At 42.4% G+C, this 24847-nt stretch overlaps 2 protein-coding genes and 1 long non-coding RNA gene across 4 annotated transcripts in view; 2 read left to right on the forward strand and 1 right to left on the reverse strand.

The window, feature by feature from the left end:
• ACOXL (acyl-CoA oxidase like) overlaps nt 1–16389 on the reverse strand; it is a 350659-nt gene extending 334270 nt beyond the window's left edge. Inside the window, exons 1-2 of one of the 2 annotated variants that reach the window (XM_004770976.3) lie at nt 15938–16389; nt 12966–13075 (exon numbers count right to left, since the gene is read on the reverse strand). In XM_004770976.3, coding sequence (XP_004771033.1) covers nt 12966–12967 — 2 coding nt within the window. In that variant the 5' untranslated portion in view covers nt 12968–13075; nt 15938–16389. Of the gene's footprint in view, nt 1–280; nt 525–12965; nt 13076–15937 lie in introns of those variants that run through there. The other variant, XM_004770974.3, reaches the window with a different exon arrangement.
• LOC106003624 lies at nt 6–3137 on the forward strand. The gene is made up of 4 exons (XR_001176214.2): nt 6–173; nt 1293–1423; nt 2411–2577; nt 2671–3137. It is a non-coding gene; the product is annotated as an uncharacterized LOC106003624 (long non-coding RNA).
• Nucleotides 16390–16544: 155 nt separating the features above from the next.
• The window catches only part of BUB1 (BUB1 mitotic checkpoint serine/threonine kinase), a 44012-nt gene continuing 35709 nt past the window's right edge, over nt 16545–24847 (forward strand). Inside the window, exons 1-6 of the mRNA XM_045079147.1 lie at nt 16545–16654; nt 19996–20055; nt 20158–20296; nt 21110–21306; nt 23776–23819; nt 24418–24518. Of these exons, the coding sequence (XP_044935082.1) occupies nt 16629–16654; nt 19996–20055; nt 20158–20296; nt 21110–21306; nt 23776–23819; nt 24418–24518 (567 nt within the window). The 5' untranslated portion in view covers nt 16545–16628. The remainder of the gene's footprint in view (nt 16655–19995; nt 20056–20157; nt 20297–21109; nt 21307–23775; nt 23820–24417; nt 24519–24847) is intronic.

Below are 24847 nucleotides of genomic sequence, written 5' to 3' on the forward strand. Positions count from 1 at the left end.
AGATTCTCAGCAGAGCACCACGCCTGCCGCTTTGGGCCCACCCCTTCACCCCCACTCTCGCGTAGGAGGGAGTTGGGCTGGCGGCGGCCACCCTCCCTGCGGCCCCGTGAAGTCGGCGGCGGCGGTGTGCAGTGCGCACACCTCTGGCGGGGAGAGCCTGTCATCTGCACAGGGTAAGGGGATGCCTCCTGGACCTGGTCCAGAGCGCCCCGGGCGGTATACCCAGGGGTGCGCGGTGACCGAGGGGATGCGGCCAGACGCCGGCAGCGGCGCGCGATACCTGTGGCGGAAGAGCGGGCAGCCGCCCAGGACCCTGTGGAGCTCTTTCTTAAGGCTCCAGAACTCGCCGTCCAGGTAGCGGTTCAGGGACGTGTCCCCGATTCCCGAAGGCGAAGCCGGCTCCATCGCGCCTTCCCGGCTTCTGGCTTTGCCACCCAGCCCTGGGGTCCAGCTTCCCAGCTTCCCTCGGCCCCTCCTCCCAGCTGCTCGCACGTGGGGCCCGAAAGCGGGAGCGCACGCCCTCTTATGCGCGCCGCAGGGACTTGCCTCCTCCCTCCCCCTCCCCCATCCTTACCCCACCCAGGCTGCGGTCCCCTGACGTTGCTCTCTAGGCCCGGGGACCAGGACGAGCTGTCCAGGAAGTCGGGGCTGCTACAGTATTCTCCTCTCGCCCTCCCCAGGAAGCTCAAAGTCTACGGACTTGAGTTTCTACTACTCGTGCCCTCTACTCAGTTGTCCATCTAGTCTGTGGGCACGCAAGAAGCCAAGTGTCAGAACTGTAAAGAGGGAGCTGGTCAGGTGCATGCGGTCATGGGAGGTCCTGGTGGCTCAGAGAGGGGACATTTTACTCTGCCGATCTTGCATGCCAGCCTCTTAGCCTGGAACCCCAGATCCAAGCAGGTCTGGTCCAGCTCTGATCCCAACTCAGCTGCAGCTGGGCTCAAATCCCTTTTGTGCCCAAACAGGGCATTACAGCAAACTTTAATATGACTGTGATCTGGGGGTGGCCCCGGCCAGCAGGTGCTGCAGTACAGAGAAGCTGGGAGAATGAACACGAAATCTAAACTCTCCCAGGACCCTCCTCGTGTTGTTGTGGGCAGTAGGAAATGAGTTGAGGCCTCCGTGGTGATTGTTCATCCCTTTCTTCTGGGGAACTCTCATGTATTTTATTGATTCTCCTTTTAAATACAAAGGAAATGTCAGCTCTTCCCTTGCAAAGACCACACTGCCAGGGAGGTGACCGCTGGGAGTGTGGTGAAACACTTGGGTTTGATTCCGTCCGCTGTCTTTAGGTGAGTGGAGGTCACGTCTATCAGTTTCCTGGGGCCTGTGTGGCAAATTACTACAAACTGAGTGGCTGAAGACAACACAAATGTTCTGGAGGTCAGAAGTCAAACATGGATCTTACAGGACTGAAATCAAGGTATTAGCAGAAGACTCAGTGAGGCCCCATGGTGGGGGTGGGGGGAATGGGGACTCTTTCCTTCTCTTTTCTAACTTCTAGAATCTACCTGCATTTGTTGGGTCCTGACCCCTTCCTTCTCCCATCTTCAAAGTGCATCACAACAATCTCTCTTTTTATAGCTCATTCCCTTCTTCTGATCTTGACCTTCTTGCCTGCCTCCTAGAAGGACTCTCCTGATGACTTTGGGGCCACCCAGATAATCTAGGATAATCGCTATCTCAAAAAATCCGGGGGCGCCTGGGTGGCTCAGTGGGTTAAAGCCTCTGCCTTCGGCTCAGGTCATGATCCCAGGGTCCTGGGATCGAGCCCCACATCGGGCTCTCTGCTCTGCCGGAAGCCTGCTTCCTCCTCTCTCTCTCTCTGCCTGCCTCTCTGCCTACTTGTGATCTCTGTCTGTCAAATAAATAAATAAATAATCTTAAAAAAAATAAATCCGTAATTCAATCACAACATCCCTTTTTCGCACATGAGATAGCACACAGGTCGTGGGGATTAGGACATGAACATCTTTGGTGGGCCTTTATTCTGTCCACCACGCCACCTGTGCAGCCACAGGGAACAACACCCCACCAGATGTGATGAATAAAGGCATTGTTTGCTACTATAATGGGAAGCCTGGAGGTAGGACAGTGCCAAGGTCTGGTTCAGTAGCTCTACCCAGGGACCATGTTTTCTTTCCATCCTTCTGTTCTATCCTTTCTCCATGTGTTATCTTTACTTTTAATTTTTTTTTTTAAACTTGTCTGCTCTCAGTCATAAGATGGATACTGCAGCTCTAAGCAGCATATGATAGTCAGGATAGGATAGTAGTAAGAAACAACCCCAAAGCTATTCCAGGCATGCCATGGTCACAAACCACCCCCTCAACCTTAGGGTTTATAAAGGTAAGAGTTTATTTCATATTCATGCCACATGAGGTTTCTATTCCATGTTCCCTCACTTCAGATCCCAATAGACAGAAGAGCTCCCGCTGTGTGCCTGCACAGGTTCCTAAAGCTGCCAGTTGGAAAGGACACATGTACCTTCCACTCATGATCTGTTGGCCAATGCAGTTCACTCCTGACTCTGTGGGAGAAGGAAAGTACCCAGAAAGCCAATACCCAAAATAATCTGTGAGTAACACCAGTGACTAGTAAACCTGCCCCTTTCGCCCACTAGTGATTACTAAATCTAGCCAAATATTTGTCTCACTCTCTCTTCCACAGGCAAAAATACACTCTCCATTCCTCAAAGGAGGCAACCAAATTTCCATACTGTCACAAAATCAGGCCAAGACTAGTGGAGGTTGTACAGTGGTCTCTCCATCAAGTCGGGCATGGTTCCTCTGGATTCAAAGACTTATAAGCTAAAAACATGTTACTAAGTGTATGCAGCTTGAGTGAGAAAAAAAAATCTTTGTTGTTAGAAGCCACCAGGATTTTTTGGAGTGTTGTTTGTTACCCAAGTATAACCTAGTCTATCCTAGAAGCTACTGGAAGAATGTTGCTGCTGAAATGGAAAAAAAAAAAAAAGTGCACTGGCTTAGGAATTGGGAAATTGGGAGGGACTGTGAGGATGCTGTTTACCAAAACCAAACAGAAGGGAGTTCATGTCAGTAAGTGGCAAATGGGCACCCAGGCAGCTCAGTTAGTTAAGCAACTGCTTTGGACTCCAGTCATGATCTCAGGGTCCTAAGATAGAGCCCTGAGTCAGGCTCCTTTCTCAGGAGGGAGTCTGCTTCTCCCTCTGCCCCTCCCCTTGCTTGTGCATGTGCACTCTCTCTTTCAAATAAATAAATAAATTTTTTTAAAAAAGGAAGTGACAAATATTTGATAAAACTGTACCCAACAGATAACATAGCTAATGAAATTGCTCCAGGAGAAGATGCTGGAAAGACAATATCAGCATTGTCTGTTCTGGTTGCTGGCTGCTACTGGCTGTGTTTGACAAACTATAAGAAAGGACTGACAAAAGTCTGACCTACACACCTATTAAGACCTCTGGATGGATTTCTTGGGTTCCCAGCAAATCAGCTGTCACTCTGGGGCATATCAGACCAAGCAACCCCCATCGCAAGCATCACAGGCACATCCTCAAAGCACAAGAGTGGGTCAAATGGCCCATGGGCTTGGAAAGTTACCCCAGAAGTGACAGGCACCACTCCGTTCACATGACATGCCTACATGAGGGACAGACAAGTGTCACCTTTCTAAGGTATCTGGAACGGGGAGAATCAATAGTACTTGTCAACCAGCCCTAAGGAGTCTTTCAAGGAAACTATGAATCTTTGGAGGAATTTTTCAGGGGAAGTTATCAAATCAATGAGCCAAGAGAATTGCCCTTAGATCTTCTGGCCTTAACTAGGCCTTATGCCCACCATGTTAAGTTTTCCAGAGTTTCCTTAAATTATGACAAACTGGGGGGCTTAAAATAGCAGATATGTATTCTTTCACGGTCCTGGAAGCCAGAAGTGCTCAGAAATCAAGCTGTCAGCAATGTGCCCTGTTCCTTCTGAAGACTCTGAGAAGAATCCATCCTTGCCTCTTGCTAGATTCTGGTGGCTCCTGACAGTCCTTGGTGTGCCTTGGCTTATAGCTATTCCAATTCCTTCCTCCATGTTCACATGACCCTCTTCCCTGTCTCTCTCTCTCTCTCTCTCTCTCTCTCTCTCTCTGTGTTTTCCAATCTCCCTCTCCCTGTGACGTACCAGTTTTGGGGGTTAGAACCCACCCTAATCCAATATGACCTCATCTTAACTTGATTATACCTGCGAAGAACCTATCTCCAAATAAGGTCACATTCTGAGGTTCCAGGTAGACATGCACTTTGGAGGAACACTATTCAACCCAGCATACTAGTCCAAAATCAGTCACTAAAAACATGAGAAAGGAATGGAAGAAAAGACCACTATTGGCTTAAATAACTGGTTTTCACATTAGCTGCACATTTAGATTAACCTTGGGTTTTTTGAAAACGCTCAGTAGCGGACACACACACTAAATAAATAAATCCAATCTAGAGATAGAGCCCAGGCATCAGTACTTTTTAACCCCTTCCCCAAAGGTGACTCTAAGGCACAACCATTGGCTTGGGCTGGTGGTTCACAACCTTGCTGCACAATAGGCTGTTACAAGATTAGGATAATTAGGAAAATTTAAACAAGATGAATTCAATATTACTGTATCATTGTTAATTTCTTGATTTTGCTAATTGTACTGCAGATATATAAGTGAACGTTCTTGTTTTAAAGAATGCAAATTGAAGTATTTAGGGGTATTGGGGCAATTTCCTCCAAATAAGTCAGGAGAAAAACTGTGTGTGTATATATGTATAGAAACATTTATATGTGTATATGGAGGTAGCACATGTATGTGTATATATGTACACACACACACACACACACACACAGAGGGAGAGAGGAGGAAGAAGATACAAAATGTGCCCCCTAAAGTTATAATGCTAAGTGAAAGAAGTCAGAGAAAGACAAATACCGTATGATTTCACTCATATGTGGAATTTAATAAACAAAACAGAGAAACAAAGGAAGAAAGAGAGAGAGATAAACCAAGAAGCAGACTCTTAACTCTGCAGAGCAAACTGATGGCACCAGAGAGGAGGTGGGTAGGGGGATGGGGCAAATAGGTGACTGGGATTAAAGAATCCGTCATCATGAGAGAACTCTCTTCAGCAGAATGGGAATGCGCTGGTTCACACAATCTAAGGAAGACTTCGGCATCCCAGCTGGGGAAGGGCGAGCGCGAGGCTGGTAATAGAAACAACTGGGACCAGCTCTCTCCTGCTCCTCCCCCACCCTCCTGATCTTTCCTCCTCTGGCAGCCCACTCCTCAGGGCAGCTCTAAGTCCTTTGTCAGGCAGAAAAAGTCTGGGGCAAGAGCCAAGGTCCCCACAGCTGGACCTCAGAGGGAAACAAAGGAACCAGTAATCACAGGCCTCTGAGAGACAAATACTGATCCATCGTCATGGACTGGGGATGGCATCTGGGTTTGTGCCAGGTGGGGAGGTAGGGGTGGCTACTCTTTAGCCCTAGACCACCCATACAGGAGGCTGCAGCTGGCTTTACTCTGCATTGCTCCTAGACCCTTGGCCCTTTTTTGAGAGGTGGGCCCTCAGCTACAACATTTAAAGAACATTCCCATAGGCGGTGGCTTTTGGATCTTGACACAGCCACACTGCCTTTAGCTCTTTCTCTAGACGGTGACTATAGTGTTAACTGACTTGCCCAAGGGCACACCTCATTCCATGGCAGAGGACCCAGGGCTCATATGACTCTAAGTCACAGCTTACATTCCACTACCCAGGGAGGACTGACCCATGGGCCTCGGTGAACTTTATGGACACTCCTTTATGGAGGCCTGGGGCAAGAACATTACAATCCAGGGCACAGGGTTCTCAGGAGACACAGACTATTCTCAGGGGACTTCAGTTTGTCTTGTAGAAATCACCGAACCATAAAATGTCAGTGCCAGGAGCTCCCTGGAGCTGGTCCAGACAGTCCTTTCTTTTTAGATGAGGACACTGCAGGGCATGGCCTCTAATGGAGTAGTCTGACCACTGTGCTAAGGTTTGAGGAGGGCAATGGGGCATTTGGGAGGCTGCTTTAGTGTCCCACATGCTGCCCAGTACTCCCCACCCTGAGTTCTTCAGAAGACCCAGTAATGGTTCAGATTTACCTGACCCTTGCCTCACCTGCTGATGCAGAACCTTGACTCCCTAATAAGCCCCTCTTTCCTATCTTGCCAAGGTTTCCAGGAACCCTGAGGAGTCTCTGCCATGGGACCATGAGCAGCTCTGCTGCCTCACCCACTCACACCACTGACCCTCGGTGGTGTGCGGAGAAGGGAGTCAAGAGACACAGCTACCCTTTGTGTTTTTACTTTGTGAACTGGGCCTTCAGGCATAGCTTGCAATGGGGAAACTGGCAGCTTTTACTTACTGCCCCTCTGACCTCAGGAGCGAGATGTGTGTCCAGGGGAAGAAAAGGGACAAATTCTAGAAACAGCCACCACGCTGTCCTCAGAAGTGCCCTCCACTCCAAACACCCAAAGCTTCGTTATAGGGTCACCTCTGATGAACCTGCCTCCTTTTTCCCCAGGATAAAGTCTGGGAAGAGACCCAGTGGGTTTACGGCAGCCCTCACCACCCCAGTGGTACAGGCTGGGAATGCCCACAGTCTGACGTGATTCCATGATTCCTGGCTTGATTCCATAGATCCTTATCTTTGGAAGCAATCAAGCTGTGATCTGTGATGGGTGCCCTTCCCTGGCTCCTCAGAGCAAGACCAGCCAGTTTGGAGGCCAGCTCGATTTTCCATATCCCTCCTCCAAGAGACAAATCCCTGGTTCAAGGCAGAGCTTCCCTATGTGAATTCCATGGATCCTCACACAGAGAATTTTCTCTGTGTGTTGCCATGCAGAGACAGCCAGGTGTACCACTGTGTAAAAAGCAAGTGCGGGGGGCATCGAGGTGGCTCAGTCAGTCAAGCCTACGACTCTTGCTTTCAACTCTGATTGGGATTCTCTCTCTATATAGTACCTTTACTTATATTTTCAAAAGGAAATAAGGATAAACAAAAAGCTAATTAACTGTTACCTGTAGAAGGAGGGAGGGAATGGGGATGGAAAGTAAACTCTCTGAATATGCCTTGTTTTACCATTTTGACTTTGGAACTTGGTAAATGTTACATAACTTTCAAACATTAAATCTAACAGGAAGGGACACCTGGGTGGCTCAGTTGGTTAAGTGGCTGCCTTTACCTCAGGTCATGATACCAGAGTCCTGGGATTGAGCCCTGCGTTAGGCTCTCTGCTCAGCTAGAAGCCTGCTTCTCCCCCTCCCTCTGGCCCCCCCCACCTTCTCTCTCTCTCTCTCTCTCTCTCACTCTTGCTCTTAAATAAATAAATAAATAAAATCTCTAAAAATAAATAAATAAATCTAACGGGAGGGTTGGGGGGGGGGTAGTCCCTAAAAATCAACAGCAAACTGAAACAAATTTACTCAAATTCCATTTCAAGTTAGTGGCATAACTGCAAGAGAAAAATTATTTTAATTGACCTTAAATTCATTACTTTGACTATATACCCACTAGGAATATAGCCCAATAAAGGCAAAAGAACCACAGCTGACCCTTGAACAACACAGGGGTTAGGGGCACCAACCCCCCCCCTCATGCATTAGAAAATCTACGTACGACTTTTAGACTCTCCCAAGACTGAACAGCTAATAACTTCCTGTTGACAGGAAGTGTTACTGATAACTTTATAAAGAGTCAATTAACACATATTTTGATGTTATATGTATTATATACTGTATTCTTATAATAAAGTATAAAATGTTTTTAAGAAAATCATAAGGAAAATATATTTAGAGTACTGTATACATATTTATTTTATTAAATTATATTATTCTTATTCTTACTTACTGATACTGATTATTATTTGTTATCATATATGAAATCTAAGCTCTGAAACTCTTGTTAACGTCTTTGGGTTAAAGACAAGTAAGAAAAAAGTTAGGTGTCCTGGCTCACTGTCATAAGAATGACGGGATACTATAGGGAACTGGGAGGCATCTCCCTAAGAAATGTTAGAAAGCACTTCTTGCAGGATTTGGGCTTGTGTTAGGCGATCAGGAGAGGGGTCAAGGGAGCAGACAGTTGCCCAGGATTGGGTGCTGCTAGGAAACAGGTGTGATTCCATAGGTGGCTTTGTTTGACATGAACATCCTCTAAAGTCGTTTCTAGAACAACACAACTTGGCTATTAGTGCCAGGCCAACTCCTGGCTATCATGAGCTGCTTTTTTCTTTCTCCCATTGAAGAAACTAAGTTCACATGGGAAAGATGATGTGACTAGCTGATCAGCATTCTACCAAAAGCTGAATAACTTTCCTCAGGTGACCTGACCTTGTTTACCTACCTTGAAAAACTGGTGTCCGGAAAACAAAGAGCATTTACAAGTTAATACTTGGGGTAAGAGAAATGTGGCCAAACAGGAGAGTTTTTTGGAGTCTGTATTTTTTTTTCTATCCTTGACATAATAACTTACCCCAGCCTGGGTGGCTTAAGCAACAGGAATGTTATTTATATCACAGTTCTGGATGTGTCATCTAATTGGTTCCTTCTGAAAGCCCTGAAGGACCTGTCCCAGGTCTCTCTCCTTGTATTATAGGTGGCCATGTTCCCACTGCCTCCTCACACAGTTTCCTCTGTACATTTCTGTGTCCAACTCTCTTCTTCTAAAGACACCAGTCACATTTGCCTGGGCCCACTCCAATTGCCTCATTTTAACTCAACTACTTCCTTAAAGACCTTATCTCTAGAATGGTCACACTCTAAAGTACTTGGGGTTAGGACTTCAACATTTGAATTGGCAAGGGGTAGGGCACAATTCAGCCCAGAACAACCTATTTGACTTCCGTGGAGATGGAGGCTTCTTTCTCACCAGGAGCTAACCTACCAGAAAAGTTAACACAAAGAGAATAGGTCATTATGTTTTCTGAAACCAATTTTTTTTTTTAGTTTCCAAATACCATGAAGGCACAATGACCACACAAGAGGCATGGTGGTGTCCATGACAGGAACAGCTCATAGCCATTCCATCCCCTTTTCTTTTGGGCTTATGGACAGGCCTGTTCTTTTCACCGTTCCTCTAAGAATGAGTCACAAGGAGGAAATCTTCAGAAGATGCTAAAGAGAATCTCCACTTAGTGACTGGGTCACAGGTTTGTAGCTGTGGATCAGCAGTTCACAGTGTGCAGCTTGAGTGACCCCATTCACTTCCAGTGGTTTTCCAATTTCCTTTTCAAAGTGACAGAGAGCTCTGCTTGCTAGGAACTGCCTGTCCAGACATCCATTGGTTGTGTTCCCAGCCATGCTCCCCATTTAACTTCCCAAGCCCCTGACTTTCTTTGGGTACATGTCCATGTGATTCAGAGGAGGCTGCAGGGGAAGGCATAGGACCAAACCAGTGGAGAGTGACACAGCACATTTGCTAGGTTATTTGCCACTATGGAGTAAGCACACTGACACCAGGAACTGCTGCCATATTTTTGCTACCACAAAGGAACCAAGCCCGAGGCGAAGTCAAAAAAGAGTTTGCAGAGCTAAGAGAACAGCAGAGGAAAACTGGAAAAATCCTGATCAAATTGTACCTGAAACCCACATACCTATGGATTTTTCAGTTGCATGAGTCAATCAATTCTCACTGCTAAGCAAGCCTGATTTGCATTTTCTTAGAGACTTTATTTGTTTGTTTATCTATTTATTTATTTCAGGGAGAGAGAGAGAGGAGGAGGGACAAAGAGAGAGGGAGAGAATCTCAAACAGACTCTGCATTGACATGGAGTCTGATGTGGGGCTTGATCTCACGACCCTGAAATCATGACCTGAGCTGAAACCAAGAATCAGACACTTAACTGACTGAGCCACCAAGGTGCTCCTTGGTCTCCTATTAATTGTGATTCAAGGTATCTGGATAGATTTATAAGCCCCTCTGTAAAGTCACTGATGTTTTTTGTTGTCACTGGCAAGTACGCATCAATTACTGTACTGTGACAAATTAATTAATGCCCAAGAGAAGGGATACTGTTGAAGATGTACTCTCAGAAAAATTAAAGAGGCTATCAAGTGGGAATAAGGGAAGAAACAGAGACTTCTGTGGGGTTTGAATAGATCTCAAATTTTCAATGTCATTAAAGTCTTTGCCAAGCCAACTGGGTGTAAGCAGGATAAGTATATAGCATATATCCAGTGACGTAGAAGCAGGTGAAGAATGAGAAAATACCAACAAGGCTGAAACCAAGAGAATGCAAGTCTGGCTGGGAACTTTTAAGTGGCTACTATAGGAATATTTAATATGAACACAAGAAATGATCATAAAAGTGTTCAGTGTTTCCTGTTGGTGTTAATTTTACTTCAGATATCCTCCTTTTTCAACCTCCAAGTACGTGAACCAAATAAAAAGCTACTCCCCGAATGCTGGTACAAAGCCCAGGAGTACACTGAGATCCAAAGGTCAGAGATAATCAGGAAAATGGATTGAGAAGTTAACGGTTCAAGGTGGTCAAGAAGTCAAAATGGGAAATAAGTTAAAAAAAAAAAACAGTGGGAGGGACATTTGGGTGGTTCAGTCAGTTAAGCATCCACCTTTGGCTCAGGTTATGATCCCAGGATCCTGGGATAGAGCCCCACATCTTATCGGGCTCCCTAGAAGTCTGCTTCTCCCTCTGCCTGCTGCTCCCCCTGCTTGTATGTGCTCTCTCCCTCTCTCTCTCTCTTTGACAAATAAATAAAATCTTAAAAAACAACAACAAAACAGTAAGGTCATCATCTGGGTGTCCCGTTAGACAGCCAGAAGGTCCAAGACCTCTCCAAGACAAAAGAAGAGTCAAAGCAGCATTGACCATCAAACATCGAGTCCAGGGAAAAGAGCTTAAGCAGGCTAAAATAGCACAGAAATTGCAAAGTGCAACAGATGGAAAGGCAAATCAGTTGTATTAACTAAATGCAATCAGTGTCTCATAGTCAAAAGTGTAGTATAGTGCATCAGTATGCAAAAGCAAAGAGACTGCAAAGATACAAAGATAAAAGCGAACAACGTAAAAGTCACAGTAGGACCAGTGACTACGACAGTAACAGGCAAGGCACAGAGCCTTATAAGTCAGAAACACAGCTCAGGTAAATATGGACAGGGGCTGAGCAGTCACTTTAAGTTAATGTGTGTCTAATAACATACTTTCCCAGGTAGACTAGGCATCATCAACTCAGGGAGATTAGATCCACAAATCCAAATCTAACATTCAAAATTTCATGTGCTTATGAGGATTCCACCTTATGCCCAGAAGCCACACCATCCAGGAGACCTATCCCTGATCACCAATAACACCAATGTTTTCCTTGTCCCTTTTAAAAATTTTTTCTCTTCTCTGTTCATTTTGCCTAAAAACTCACCACTTCCTCACATGCCTCAATTTCCTCTAGACTCTGGGGAATGGGGACTACCTGTTTCCTGAAGTGTTAAACAAAGTCTGGATCACCTAAATTGTCTTCATCATTTTAACACCACATGTGTGTGTATATTAAGCTGATTTACTGATTGCATTTAGTTAATACAACTTATTAACTGATAAACCAGGCTACCAGTTATTCATGGTATCACTTCCGTTTCCTCGTGCCATTCCTTTGTTTCCGAAAGGATAAACTAAAGGACCTAATTCAGACTTCGATACACAGACAAGAATTTTATCAGTGCTCAGCTATGTAAACATCTGTCAGGACTGTCTCTGAAACTGATGTTTCTAAGTTGCCAAGTCTGAGCCTTGATTTAGCTCTTTTCTCTAGCTTGAGAAGTGTCCAGCTCTTTGAAGGGATGGAAGCAAATCCAGTCTGAGCAAGGATACCAACTTGGTAAGAGGACGTAATTGCTGTCCTGAAAGTACAGAGGTTACAAAGTATAGAAGCTATTAATGCTAATGAAATTCTGAGCTGATGCTCGAAGATGCACATCATTCCAAGGTATTAAAAAAAAAATCTGTCTGGTCTTTAACCTGGTTTCCTGGCGGATCTTCAAAAACCCCTGAAATTCTCTCTAGGTCATTGGAGTTCTTGTTATGCTAATGATGTGTCTCATGGTGGCTCTCCAGATAGCTTCTGGATGGGAGCTTGTCAACAGAAAGATGAACCAGAAAGATTAGAAAGATGAACTTTCTGGTCAGCAAAAAGATCAAGTTTGGGGCTTGGAGTCACAGGATATCAGCCAGTCCTCCCAACCTCAAGAGAGAGGAGGGAGGGTTAGAGGTTGAGTTCACTCTCACACACGCGCGCATGCACACGCACACACCAATGATTTAATCAGTCGTTCTTTCATAATGAAACTCTAGTAAAAACTCGGGATACTGAAGCTCAGTGGAGATTCCTGGCTGGTTAACACACTGATGTGCCAAGAAAATAATGTACCTTGACTCCGCAAAGGGAGAGCATGGAAAGGCCAAGTCCAGGATTTTCCTAGACTACACCCTATGTGTATCTTTTGTAATAAAACTGTAATCATAAGTTTCCTGAGTTTTCTGTGAGTCATTCTTATGAGTTATCAAACCTGGAGAAGGTTGTGGGAACCCCTGAATTCGTAGCCAATTGGTCAGAAATATGGGTGGCTGAGAACCCCTGGGACTTGTGGCTGGCATCTGAAGCAAAGAGAGAGACATACTTGAGGACTTTTAAGGTTTCTGGATCCAATTCCAACATGGCAAGGGGAGACACCCGATTCCCACTTCCACCACAATACCAAGCAATTCCCAGACACCAGCAGGGTGTCCAGCAGGACATCTGAATATTCAACTTAATTCTAACACTGTCTACCCAGACATGGCATCAGGTTCCATAAGTTATAAATTCAGTCTTACAAGACTTTTCCCCACCCCAACTTCAGATTAGAGGTTCCAACCACCTCCTCCTTGGGTTTGATTAATTTGCTAGAGTAGCTCACATAACTCAGGGAAACACTTACATTTATCAGTTTACTAAAGGATATGAATCAACAACCAGACGGAGCTTCTGTCCTCATGGAGTTTGGTGGTATTTGGTGACACATTCTGATTCCACAAGTGTGAAAGCTCTCTGGAAAAAAAAAGAAAAAAAAAGGACCAATAAGCTGCCCTCTTGGGTTTATATGGAGGCTTCAGTGCATAGTCATGGTTGACTAAGTCTTTAGCCATTGGTTGTGTCAACCTTCAGCTTCTCTCCTCTCCTAAGTTTGAGGTTGGTTGGTAGTTGGTGGGGGGGTGCACTGAAAGTTCCAACCTTCTAATCACATAATTGGTTCTTCTGGCAACCAGCCCCATCCTTAGGTGCTTTCCAAAAGTCACCTCATTAACAAAAGAGAGCTTTGCCATTCTCCTCAGTTTCTCAAGGAAATTCCAAAAGTTTTGTGAACTGTATGTAAGACAGAATCCACAGAGGAAGACCAAATATATATGAAAAATATACCTTTGGTCATCTGGAAGATCAAATATATATGTAATTCTTATCCACAAGAGTGGATCCTGGGTTTTAACCACAGAGGCATCTTCTGAAGTCACAACCCATTCTCAGAAGAAAAACATATTCTAAAATAGTGTTCTATATCTCTCTTCCTACAAATCAACTTTATTCTTAATATTCCATAGTCCCTTAAAACACTCATCAGCTTTCTGTAACTGTTCTCATTATAAACCTCCAATCTTATATGATGTTTCAGCAATACATCTAATACTGTTACTCTAAGTTGCTCTAAATTCCCAGAGGAAGGAAAATATATGTGAATCTGTGATTACTTGCATTTGTCAAATAGGCAGAACCTAGAGAGAAATAATCATTTTTCTTTTCTAAACAGAGCACTAACTTTGATATTATATGACAACCCAAGAGAGTTCAGGGATTAAATGGACCTAATAAACTTATGAGGTTATAGGATAGTGGAAGACAGAGAAACACAAAGACAAGGAAGCAGATTTCTCTTTTTCATTTTACAGATCAGGAAACTGATAGCCAGATTAAGACTTTGAATTTTGGGGCACCAGGCAGCTCAGTTGGTTAAGCATCCAACTCTTGATTTCGGTTCAGATCAATCCCAGAGTTGTGAGATGGAGCCCCAAGTCAGGCTCCATGCCTGCTTAAGATTCTCTCTGCCCCTCTCCCCTGTCTCTCACCCCACACCCTTAAAAAAAAAAAAAAAAAAGATCTTGAATCACTTGCCCATTTGCTGCTCCTTGGGAAAGCCAAGGTTGGAGCTTCTCCCCTGTTGTGGCCTGGCATCCCTCTTCCAGTAGATGTGGAGATTATGATATTGAAATAACAAGTCACTGAAAACCCAAATACAAATAAAAAAACTTCATCTATTGGCCTTCCTAAAAATGTAGAGAATCTTTTAGTCAATTTAACATAGTTAGTAATTTAATACTGAAATTAACAGATAAATTAGAGTTTTAAAGAAAGAGAAAGTTTTAACTGTCCATTCCTGCCCCTGAAGCAGGAAAGGTGTTCTTTACACATAACCAGACCTGCTGCTCCTAAAAGGCCCAATTACTATCATGATCAAGTACAAACTCCTTAATTTAGCGTTCAAGATTTGACATCAAACTATCAAACCATCTCCACTACTCATTAACATTTCTTCAGGGTGATCCTACAGTAACCCTGTTTACACCAAGAATGACCTCCTCCAGGCTCTCCCCCCGTCCTGTCTCCTTTGGCCCCTTCTGCTCCTTTCCTTGGCTTTGGACTTTGTCTCCACCTCACCCTCATCCATCACCAACTAGGCTGTGAGCCACTCCTGAGTCAAAGAAAGGACCCCACACTGTGTAGCTGGCACTCTTCAATGATACCCAGGCCCTCCTCTGCTGGGCTATGGCTAATGTGGGCAATCCTCAGAACTCTTCTTTAATAGAATCTGCCCTGGGCAGATCACCACCATGGAAGAAAAAAGTCTAACCCAACAAAAAACCTAAACTTTCTGTGCAGGTGTCATGAGAAACTTTCAAAGCCACTTATTTTAAAAATGCTATGATAGTAAAGGAGAGATTGACCCCACCCCCCACCCCCTTCAAGGCCTAATTCAAGCTCCACCTTCCTCATTAAGTTTTATGTGACATATCCCCTTAAGAGATAATCTGAACACTAATATAAGTAATACACATATATACCATATTTAAATAGTGTTCTATGACTGCATCTTCATCTCCTGGACAAAGCCACTAGCTTCTTATGGATGGATCTGTTTGAGTCGGACAAGGCTGTAATTAGATATAAATCCAATGACAGTTGGTATATGATGGGTGTTCAATCAACATTTCCTAATTGATGACTGAGCCATTATCAGACACAAGCTGAAAACCTGAATGAATGCAACAATCTGCTAATTCCTGTGATGGTCAGCAGAACCTAACATTTGTCTAAAGACCCCAGAGTGAGCACTCTCTCTGTTTTAAGTGCTACAAATCGGATTCTTGTGTAGATTCAAATTGGTCAACACTGGGGATGAAATTCTGGACTGTGAGAGCATCAGCATTTCCAAAAGCTGCTTTTTTTTTTTTTTTTTTTTTTTTTTTAGGGCCCTAAGAGAACAAACCCCCACACAGCTTCTGCGAAAGGAAGGTAATCATATTAATTAACTATTTGTATTTTATTTGCATTGTTATGTGACTTTTGAAACAATCTGGAGAGGTAGAATGGGAAGTCATTAAAGTCCAAGGGCCAGGGGAGGTGAACCATGAGAGACTATGGACTCTGAAAAACAAACTGAGGGTCTTGAAGGGGTGGCGGGGGGAGATTGGGGGAACAAGGTGGTGGGTATTAGGGAGGGCACGGATTGCATGGAGCGCTGGGCGTGGTGCAAAAACAATGAATACTGTTACGCTGAAAAGAAATTTAAAAAAAATTTTTTTAATTAAAAAAAAAAAGTCCAAGGGGCAGAAAAGCTAGGTTGATTCTTTTCCAACTCACTTTTAGGCAGGAAGCATCGGCATATCCCATATTTCTTCTTAGACATCTGGCCTCCTTCGCAAAGAGGTATCCTCATTTATAACTCCTGAGAACTTGGGTCTCCAGAGCAACTCGTTCCACAGAAGACGTTGAAGGCTTCCTTGTTGGCCTTCTACTATCTATTCAAACTCCTCCACTCTTACTTTAATTGCCATTTGGATGAAGGAACAGCTCCCAGGACCTTGAGCCCTCCTCTGCTTTAGGGCACCCAGTCTTCAGCTGAGTTAAATCAAGCCCAGAGGTCTGCAAGGGTACTAACCTATCATCTTCACATGCCATAAATCACCTACATAACCAGCCGTGAAGTGCCTACCGACGTGCACTCACAGCGTAGTCACTAAGCTAAAATTCTAGGGCTCCCTCCCCACGCGGTACTTCAAAACCTAGCCTGCACTCCGCGCGCCGGGAGTTTACAATTCAACTGAGGACAGCGGGGGAAGTGGGAGGAGCGAGCGATGCGCCGGAGGGAGGCGGGACAAATGTCTCCCGGCAACGGCCCCGGCAATTGGCCAGCCCGTCTGCAGCCGAGGCCAATGGCCAGGCGCCTTGCAGACGCCCGTTGCCCCGAGTGCGGCTGCGCGGGAGATTCAAATCGGTGGCAGCTCCTCGCCGGCGACTCGGGTGGGCGGTTGCTGGCCTGCGTCCTCTCGCCATGGATAACCCGGAAAATGTCTTTCAGTAAGTGTCGGTCGGGTGCGATGGGGGCGAGGCGGGGGCGCATCCTCCGACTGCGGACCGAGGAGGGGGCTGGAGTACCCAGAATTCGGGGTCTGCAGGTCCCCGCCCGGGGCGGCCGCAGTCCTGCCTCCCTTTGCCCCTCCCGCCCGTTTCCGTGGCTTTGGTGTGTTTCTTCCCCGTCCCTATTCCCACCCAGCTAGGCTGTGAGCCACTTGCGGGTCGTGGAAAGGACCCCCGACCGTGTAGTTGGCGCTGTCCGCTGAGACCCCGACTCTCGTCCTCCGAGCTGCGATCACGGGGGCAGTTTAGGGGGATTTGGCCAACTCGTGAGGCCCTCGGAGCTCTCGGAGTTCACCTCTGTAAGGAATCCGCTCTCGGCAGATCGTCGCCGCGGGAGAAAGTCTACCCCAGCAAAACCCCAAGCCTTGCGTATAGGTTTCATGAGAAACTCTCAAAACCACTTAATTTACCAATAATAATAATAATAAAATAAATTATAGTACAGTAGGAAGAGAACTTAAAATAACTCTTACCCATAATCCCACAATCAGTTTGAAAAAGAGTCTTTGAATAACGTGAACTTTACCAAAAAGCTATGCTTACTGTCATTTAGGTTTAACCTGCTAACAGTTTCTTACATTCTCACACCTTAGCTTTATGATTTGAGGTGATTTATCTAGATCGTTTGAAAAGCATTGAAAACAGTTCAGTCATATGTGACAGGAAGTAAAACTGGTTCGTTTTATCAGCACCAGGGTAATTTACTCTCTTGAGGGATCAGAAGACCGGGATGGTTAAGTACAGCCAAAGCAAAAACCTGTTGCCTTTAAGACAGCAAAGTAGTTCACTTTTAGAAACTTGTTTTCCCCATTTTAAAAGGGAAATCGGGTTTTTCTCACCTCATTTTGACTTTGTAAAGACTAATTTGCTCCAGTGAACTGGATGTTTTTGGTATTCATTTACAGTGTATTCAGGTCATTTAGGGAAATGTGGTTGGTATTGGAATATGAAATGTTTATTTGCAGCGGTCTGTTATTAACTTAATTTGGGGGAGCACACCTATGAAGCATGCAAAGGAGATTAAAATTTAGAAGTAATTACTTGTTCATTTTTAAAAATAAGTAATACATTTATTTGGCTTTTTAAAAAGATTTTAAAAAGTATTCACTGAGATTTATTATGCCTACCTACTCTCCCAACCCTTCGTATGGAATCACTTTTCTAGTTTAATTTTCAAATGTTTCTTTTTGCAGATATATTTATATTATAATATTACATTAGTATATCTATATATGCATGCATGTATGTGTGTATATGGAGGGGTGTATATGTATATGTCTGTACAATTGCTGCCTTTATTTCATTTAAGTGTAGCTTTTTTTGCTTAACAGTATCCTTGGAGATCTCTATCAGTATATAGAGCTCTTTCTCAATCTATTTTACAGCTGCATATTTCATGTACCATAATTGATCTAAAAAGTCCCCTATTTATGGCTCTTTGGGTTATTAACAGTCTTTTTCTAAATAGAACTGCAGTGAAAAATCTTGTACGTGTGACATTTTGCACATACACAAATATATCTGTTTTTTAGATTCCCAGAAGTGGATTTGCTAGATCAAAAGTAGATCCGTCTGTAATTTTGGCAGATATTACCAGTTCCCTCAGCAGGGATCATGAGCACTCTTACCTTCAAGCAAGATGTGAGAGTGCCTGTTTCCCATTGCTTCATCTATACACTGTTGCCACATTGTTTTAGTTTTGCCAATCTGGTAGGTGGGAAATTCTGAGTGAGGTAAATTTCTCTTGTAAGAGAGGTTGAGTATTTTCCTTTAGAATGCCTTTTTTTTTTTTTTAATTGTTTTCCCCCCCAATTTCTAAAAGCTGGTTTTATTTTTTTTATACCAGTTGATCATTTCTCTTTTGACTCTGCTTGATGTTGTGTTTATTTGACATATGGAAGCTTTTTATTTATATATAGTTTACTTTATATATAAATATATATATATTTACTTTATCGACCTTTTCTTTTGTGTCTTCTAGATTTTGAGTCATAAGAAAAATTGATTGCATTGGTATACATATGCTAGCCAGGAGAAAGTATTGCTTTCAAGTCCTTTTTTCAAAAAATCATGTAATTTCTCCGATAGAAAACCTGAAGTCTTTCTTAGCTTGACTCTCTCATATCCAGGAAGCAAGTCCCATTATTTCTTCAAAACACCCCAAATTCCGTACTTGCATTGTTCCCACCCTAGTTCAGCCCACCACCCCATGAGACTGAAGTAGCTCCCTGACTGGTTTCCCACTTCTGTTCCCACTCCCCATCCCCTTTGCTTGAAGGAGCAGAATGGATGTTTTAAATGCACATTATATACTGTCACGCCACCCGTCTAGCTCAGCACACGTAAATAACTGCATGGCTCTTTGACTTTGATCAAGTGCCACCCCCTCAGAGAGAATGGCCTTTCCTGACCATTCTATCTAAAATTGGAACTCTTATCATACTCTTACCTCATCTTCCATTTTGTTTTGTTTTGGTTTGGTTTTGGTTTTTTTCCCCTAAGTTTTTAATATCACGTGACTTTATTTCACATGTTTCTGTTTGTTTGTTCATTTGCCCTCCTAGCACCCAAGTGCCCTTAGAGAACTTTCCTTCACTTGGCTGATTTTTTTTTTTTTTTAAAGCTGAGGATAGTATGTGAAAGTAGCAGCAAGCAGAGGAAACCATAGTGGCTGATTTATGAACATTGCCATTATGTTTTATGAACATTGCCAGAAAGCGAAGTGTCTGGAAACTTGGTAGTATCCTACACTCCCATGCTCACTCACAAGCCCCCTTCATGTCTCCTAGCCAAGTCTTAGCCAAGCTTCTGTGCAGTAGGGGGAGGAGGTCCCACCATTTGAGGAATAGCAACTTGTGGACGCTGCCCTCAGGATGGTAGTGACATTGGGCATCAGTGACAGGAGAAAAAGATCCTTTGGAATAGAGTCTGGGACCCTCTTCCAGCTGCCTCTTTATAAGGGCTAAATTTGGGGGCCTTGGGTCTTGCTATCTTCTGGAAAGATAACTGTGCTTGAATTTTCTGGCCACTTTTAAGTGAATAATCTTTTAATTTTTAATGTCGCATTTGAGATTTAAGATTTATTTTATATTTAATATATAAATTTTATATTTTTATATTTATATATAATATATTTATTTTATATTTAATATATAAATATATTTTATATTTATTTATATTTAAGATTTCCATTTAAGATGTATAAATGAGGAACATAAAATATATCTTTTGCTTTTAGGAATCATCCCTAATAAGTCATGTGCATATTTTTCTCTTTCTAGAATGTTTGAAGCCCATATGCAGAGCTACAAGGGCGATGACCCACTTGGTGAATGGGAAAGGTTAGCATTCAGTTTATTTTTTCCTTTAAATAAACTATATGAATAAATAAATAAATAAATTATATGCTGCCTTGAAAATTAATATCATCCATATTTTTCTAGTTACATGCAGTGGGTAGAAGAGAACTTTCCTGAAAATAAGGAATACTTGACAACTTTATTAGAACATTTAATGAAGGAGTTTTTGGATAAGAAGAAATACCACAATGACCCAAGATTCATAAATTACTGTTTAAAATTTGTAAGTATGCTTTCAGATGTATAATCTAATCTGTAATCCTACTGTGTTTTTGCTTGTTTTCCCAGATTTTAAGATCATTTTAGATTATCTTACTTTAACTATTCTCTTTCCAAAGTTGTATGGCCAGAGTGTGTATTTTGGAAGCTTTTGGCTTCTCTATTACAGAGTCAGTAATTTAATTTTAAAACCCTTCTCCTCTATCAACCACTGTAAGTGTTATGATGTGAGATAGAAACCATTAAATTAAAAGGTTTGTTGAATGGGAGCGGGGTGGGGATGGAAGGATAAGCAGGCACTGCCAGGTACTCAGAGGGTTCCTGGGAGTAAATTAAATTCATTGTGAATAATTAAGAAAATATTAACTCTCTGGAACTAAATTTAATACTAAAAGGAAAAGGCTGCCTCAGGTCAAGTGTTAAAAGGCCAGACCTCTTCAGTTTTGAAATGAAGACTGCTCCTGGGGGCAGGAGTTCTAGTAATCATGAATGGGTAGAATTAAGATGTATTTGTTCACTGAATTATAGGATAGTAGGATTTGAGGCACACCATGGTACTTGAGCAGGCCCTGATTAAAACAACTGTAGTACTTACTTCATGAGTCATTATGGATAGTTCCCGAGAATTAGTATGGGTAATTTTGGGAACATTGAATGTCAAAGGAAAGGAATAAGCTTAATTTTTAGGTTTGCTGTCAGAGAGCCGTATAGCCTGAGGATTCCATGAAGACTGAACACAGAAGGTGGCTGGGCCCTGGGCCATACCTAGACCACCAATTCCTTTGTTCTTATATCTGTTTGCTTTGGGCTTCTGTAGGCTCAGTACAACAGTGATCTTCATCAGTTCTTTGAGTTTCTTTACAACCACGGGATTGGAACCTTGTCATCTCCTCTCTACGTAGCCTGGGCAGGGCATCTGGAAGGCCAGGGAGAGCTGCAGCATGCCAGCGCTGTTCTTCGGAGAGGACTTCAAAACCAGGCCGAACCAAGAGAGCTGTTGCAACAACACTACAGGTAGTTAGAAAATAAAACTTGGGGTATGACCTTCGGCTCAGGTCATGATCCCGGGATTGGTCCCTTGCTGAGCAGGGATCAAGCTCTGCTTAGCAAGGAGTCTGCTTCTCCCTCTGTGTCTCCCCTTGGTCATGCTCACCCTCTCTCTCAGATAAATAAAATCTTAAAATAAAAACAACTCTACATGGTATTCCCTACTTGGAAATGTCATGTTTGCTCTTAAAAATCTTTTCTTATGGGGCACCTGGGTGGCTCAGTTGGTGGCTGCCTTTGTTTTAGGTCATGATCCCAGAGTTCCGGGATCGAGCCCCGCATTGGGCTCCGTGCTCAGTTGGAAGCCTGCTTCTCCCTCTCCTACTGCCCTTGCTTGTGTTCCCTCTCTCACTCTCTGTCAAATAAATTTTAAAAATCTTTTTAAAAAAAATTAAAAATAATCTTATTAATCATATGGAAAATTCTCATTGTGAAAATGTGCATAATACAGAATAGTATAAAGAAAAGGAAATTACCCAGAAATATTACTATCAACATTGTGGCACATTGCCTTCCAGTATCCTTTCCTACACCTGTGTGTGTGTCCTTGTATTTGTGTATTTAAGAGTAAATCATACTGTATGTTATGTCTGTTGAGCTTTATTCTGTCCTAGAAACCTTTATACTACCTATAAAGTAGGTGTGAAATCTGTCCCAGAGTTAGGTCATAATTGAAGTGTTCTCTAAATCAACATTTAAGATGTTTTCAACATTTTGATTTTTATGAAGAACAACATAGTGAATATCTTCATGAATAACTCTATTTTTCACAGTTTTTATTTTTTTCTGTGATTAAATAGACTTCATTTAGGACATTTTGAAAATATGGAAAAATAGAGAAGCAGAATAAACCTGGCATTTTAATTTGGCACATTTTTCTCTGCTTGTTATAGGATTTAGAGGCATGCTTTAACATACCTGAAGCTCTGTGTTAGAGTCTTTTTCTTTTATCATAGAGTTATCTCCCAATATATTTCCGATTTTTATCTCATTCCTTCAGATAGATTCTCAGAATTGAAACTGTCTAGTTAAAGGGTATATGAAGAGTTTTTAAGTTTCATGATACATGGAATCACATTACCTGCTCAAAAGGTAATACAAGTTTTTTGGTGGCCCGCTCTTTAGCAGACGATGAAGTAACTTATCTCACTGTACCCCTTGCCAGCATTTAATATACTCATTGTTTTCAACTTAGCTACAGTGCTCATGTTTTTTTTTTTTAACTTTTTTATGAGAATTTTCAAGTTCTCATTAAAAAACTCATAAAAAAATATTAAAGAAAGAAAAATTAGGGGCACCTGGGTGGCTCAGTGGGTTGGGCCTCTGCCTTCGGCTCAGGTTATGATCCTGGGTCCTGGGATTGAGCCCCGCATCGGGCTCTCTGCTTGGCAGGGATCCTGCTTCCCCCTCTCTCTCTGCCTATCTCTCTGCCTACTTGTGATCTCTGTCAAATAAATGGATGAAATCTTTAAAAAAAAAAAAAAAGAAGAAGAAGAAGAAAGAAAAATTAGTATAATGAACCTCCCATTTACCTATCACCTACTTTTAAATAATTATTAACATTTGATCACGTTTTTATTATGCTGAAGAATTTAAGGCAAATCCAAGACAGCAAAATATTTTACCCCAAACACATAAACATCTCTAAAAAGTGATTTTTTTTTTTTAACAGAACCTTATGCCATTTTCATACCTAACAAATTTTAATTATAATTCCTTAATATCCTCTAATTCTCAGACCTTCCTCATCGTGTAAAACATTGTGGGGTTTTTTTTTTTTTTTTTTTTTTAACTGTTGGTTTGTTTGAATTAAGAGTCACAAGATTTGGCATTTAGTTATACATCTTTTAGTCTCTTTACACTCTTGCTCACATCACCGAAAAATGTCAGGTTTGGAAGTTGCATATTACTTGACAAGTGAGATGGTGTGCAAAGGTGTCATGAAATGACATTTTTAAAAATTCTCACAGCATGAATAGTAACATATATCTACATTTTGGAATGATAGTCTAAGTTTTGGACTTATTTCTCCTAAATATTATGTTCATTATGTTCCAAGTGTGTAGAATGCTTAAGATAGGGAGCTCAAGCTCCCCATGGTGTAACATTTGCAGGCTTGATGTACAGAGGAAGAGGCTACATCTGTTATGTGAGTTTGAGAAATACTGACATAAACCAGGCAGATGGGGGAGTTTTTCTAATGTAGTATATTGGGTATGAAGAAAATCCCAGAATTTTTTTTTTTATTTAAATTTTGAAGCAATTCTAAGATTCAGCTTGACATTCTCTCTCGATCTCAGTCTTCACTAGCTTGTGATAAGCTGTCTTGATAGGTTGAGATCGAGCCAGATAGCTAGATTTAGTCTTTACTTTAATACAACTAGGTATTAAACTGAGTTTGTAATCTATATTGATGCTTTCACTCCTGTCATTCAGGTTATTCCAGGCACGCCTCACTGAAACGCATTTGCCAACTCAAGGTAAAATAATGCTTTCTAAAATGTCTGAGTTATTAATAATGTAATCTCTGATTTGCACTGCCTTTTTTCCGTACCTAAAAAAAAAATTTCATCCAGTATTTATTAATTGTATTGTCTTAGGTAATGGGGAAAGCAGCCTGGTAATAATGCCTAGCAAAAATCCCTGTAGAGCAGAGCTATGTTAAAGTAAATTAAAAGAGCAAACCCCAAGAAAACTTGATTCATTATATTTTTAGGACTTAAAACAATTAAAATTACCCAAAATAAAGGACAAGACTTATTCTAGAGTCCATCTATTCTGAATTGAGTCAAATGTGTTTAATGCAACTTTTGAAGAAATGTTGTCATCATTCTTTAGAGATAAAAATTATATTTCAGCAATAAGCATCAACTATCCCATCCTTTTATTTAAATTATCTATATAATATTCCTTTTATCTAAAAAGAGTTTTAGTTAAATTTTCTGAGACAGTGGTCAATGAGTTGATTTATTTCTTATGCTACTTATTGAAAGACCAGAGGAATGTATTTGTAATAATTTTACTTAATATGGTTTTACCCTTTTTTCCTCTTTATTTCATCTTCTTTTCCTCTCATAGCTAGGACTTCAGAACCTCTCCATAATGCTCAGATTTTAAACCAAATGATGACTTCAAAATCAAATCCAGGAAATAACTCAGCTTGCATGTCTAAGAATCAGGTAATAATATTACTCGTGGGTTGTGTGCGAACTGGTATTGGCTTTGAACGGCCATCTAGCTGCCTTTCTCATTTGTTTGACCTTGTCTGACGACTAACCTCTCTGTCACCGACCTGTCGTCATCTACCACTGCTCACCTCTGATATTAAATTTAAATAACTTACTGTCTGGCCTTCACTTCCCGTGTTTATCTGACTTAGGGGCCCCCTATATAACCTGTCTTCACTTCCTGCCCAGCAACTGCTCTCCTCCATTTTCCACCAGCCTCCGTCACACAGGCCAGGCATCCCTCCTGCATTGGGTAATACCCACGTGGAGGTTCCCGAGCC

This window comes from Mustela putorius, unplaced genomic scaffold, assembly GCF_011764305.1.
Source record: "Mustela putorius furo isolate JIRA1106 unplaced genomic scaffold, ASM1176430v1.1 tig00000281_pilon_pilon_pilon, whole genome shotgun sequence".
Taxonomy (NCBI): Eukaryota; Metazoa; Chordata; class Mammalia; order Carnivora; family Mustelidae; genus Mustela; species Mustela putorius.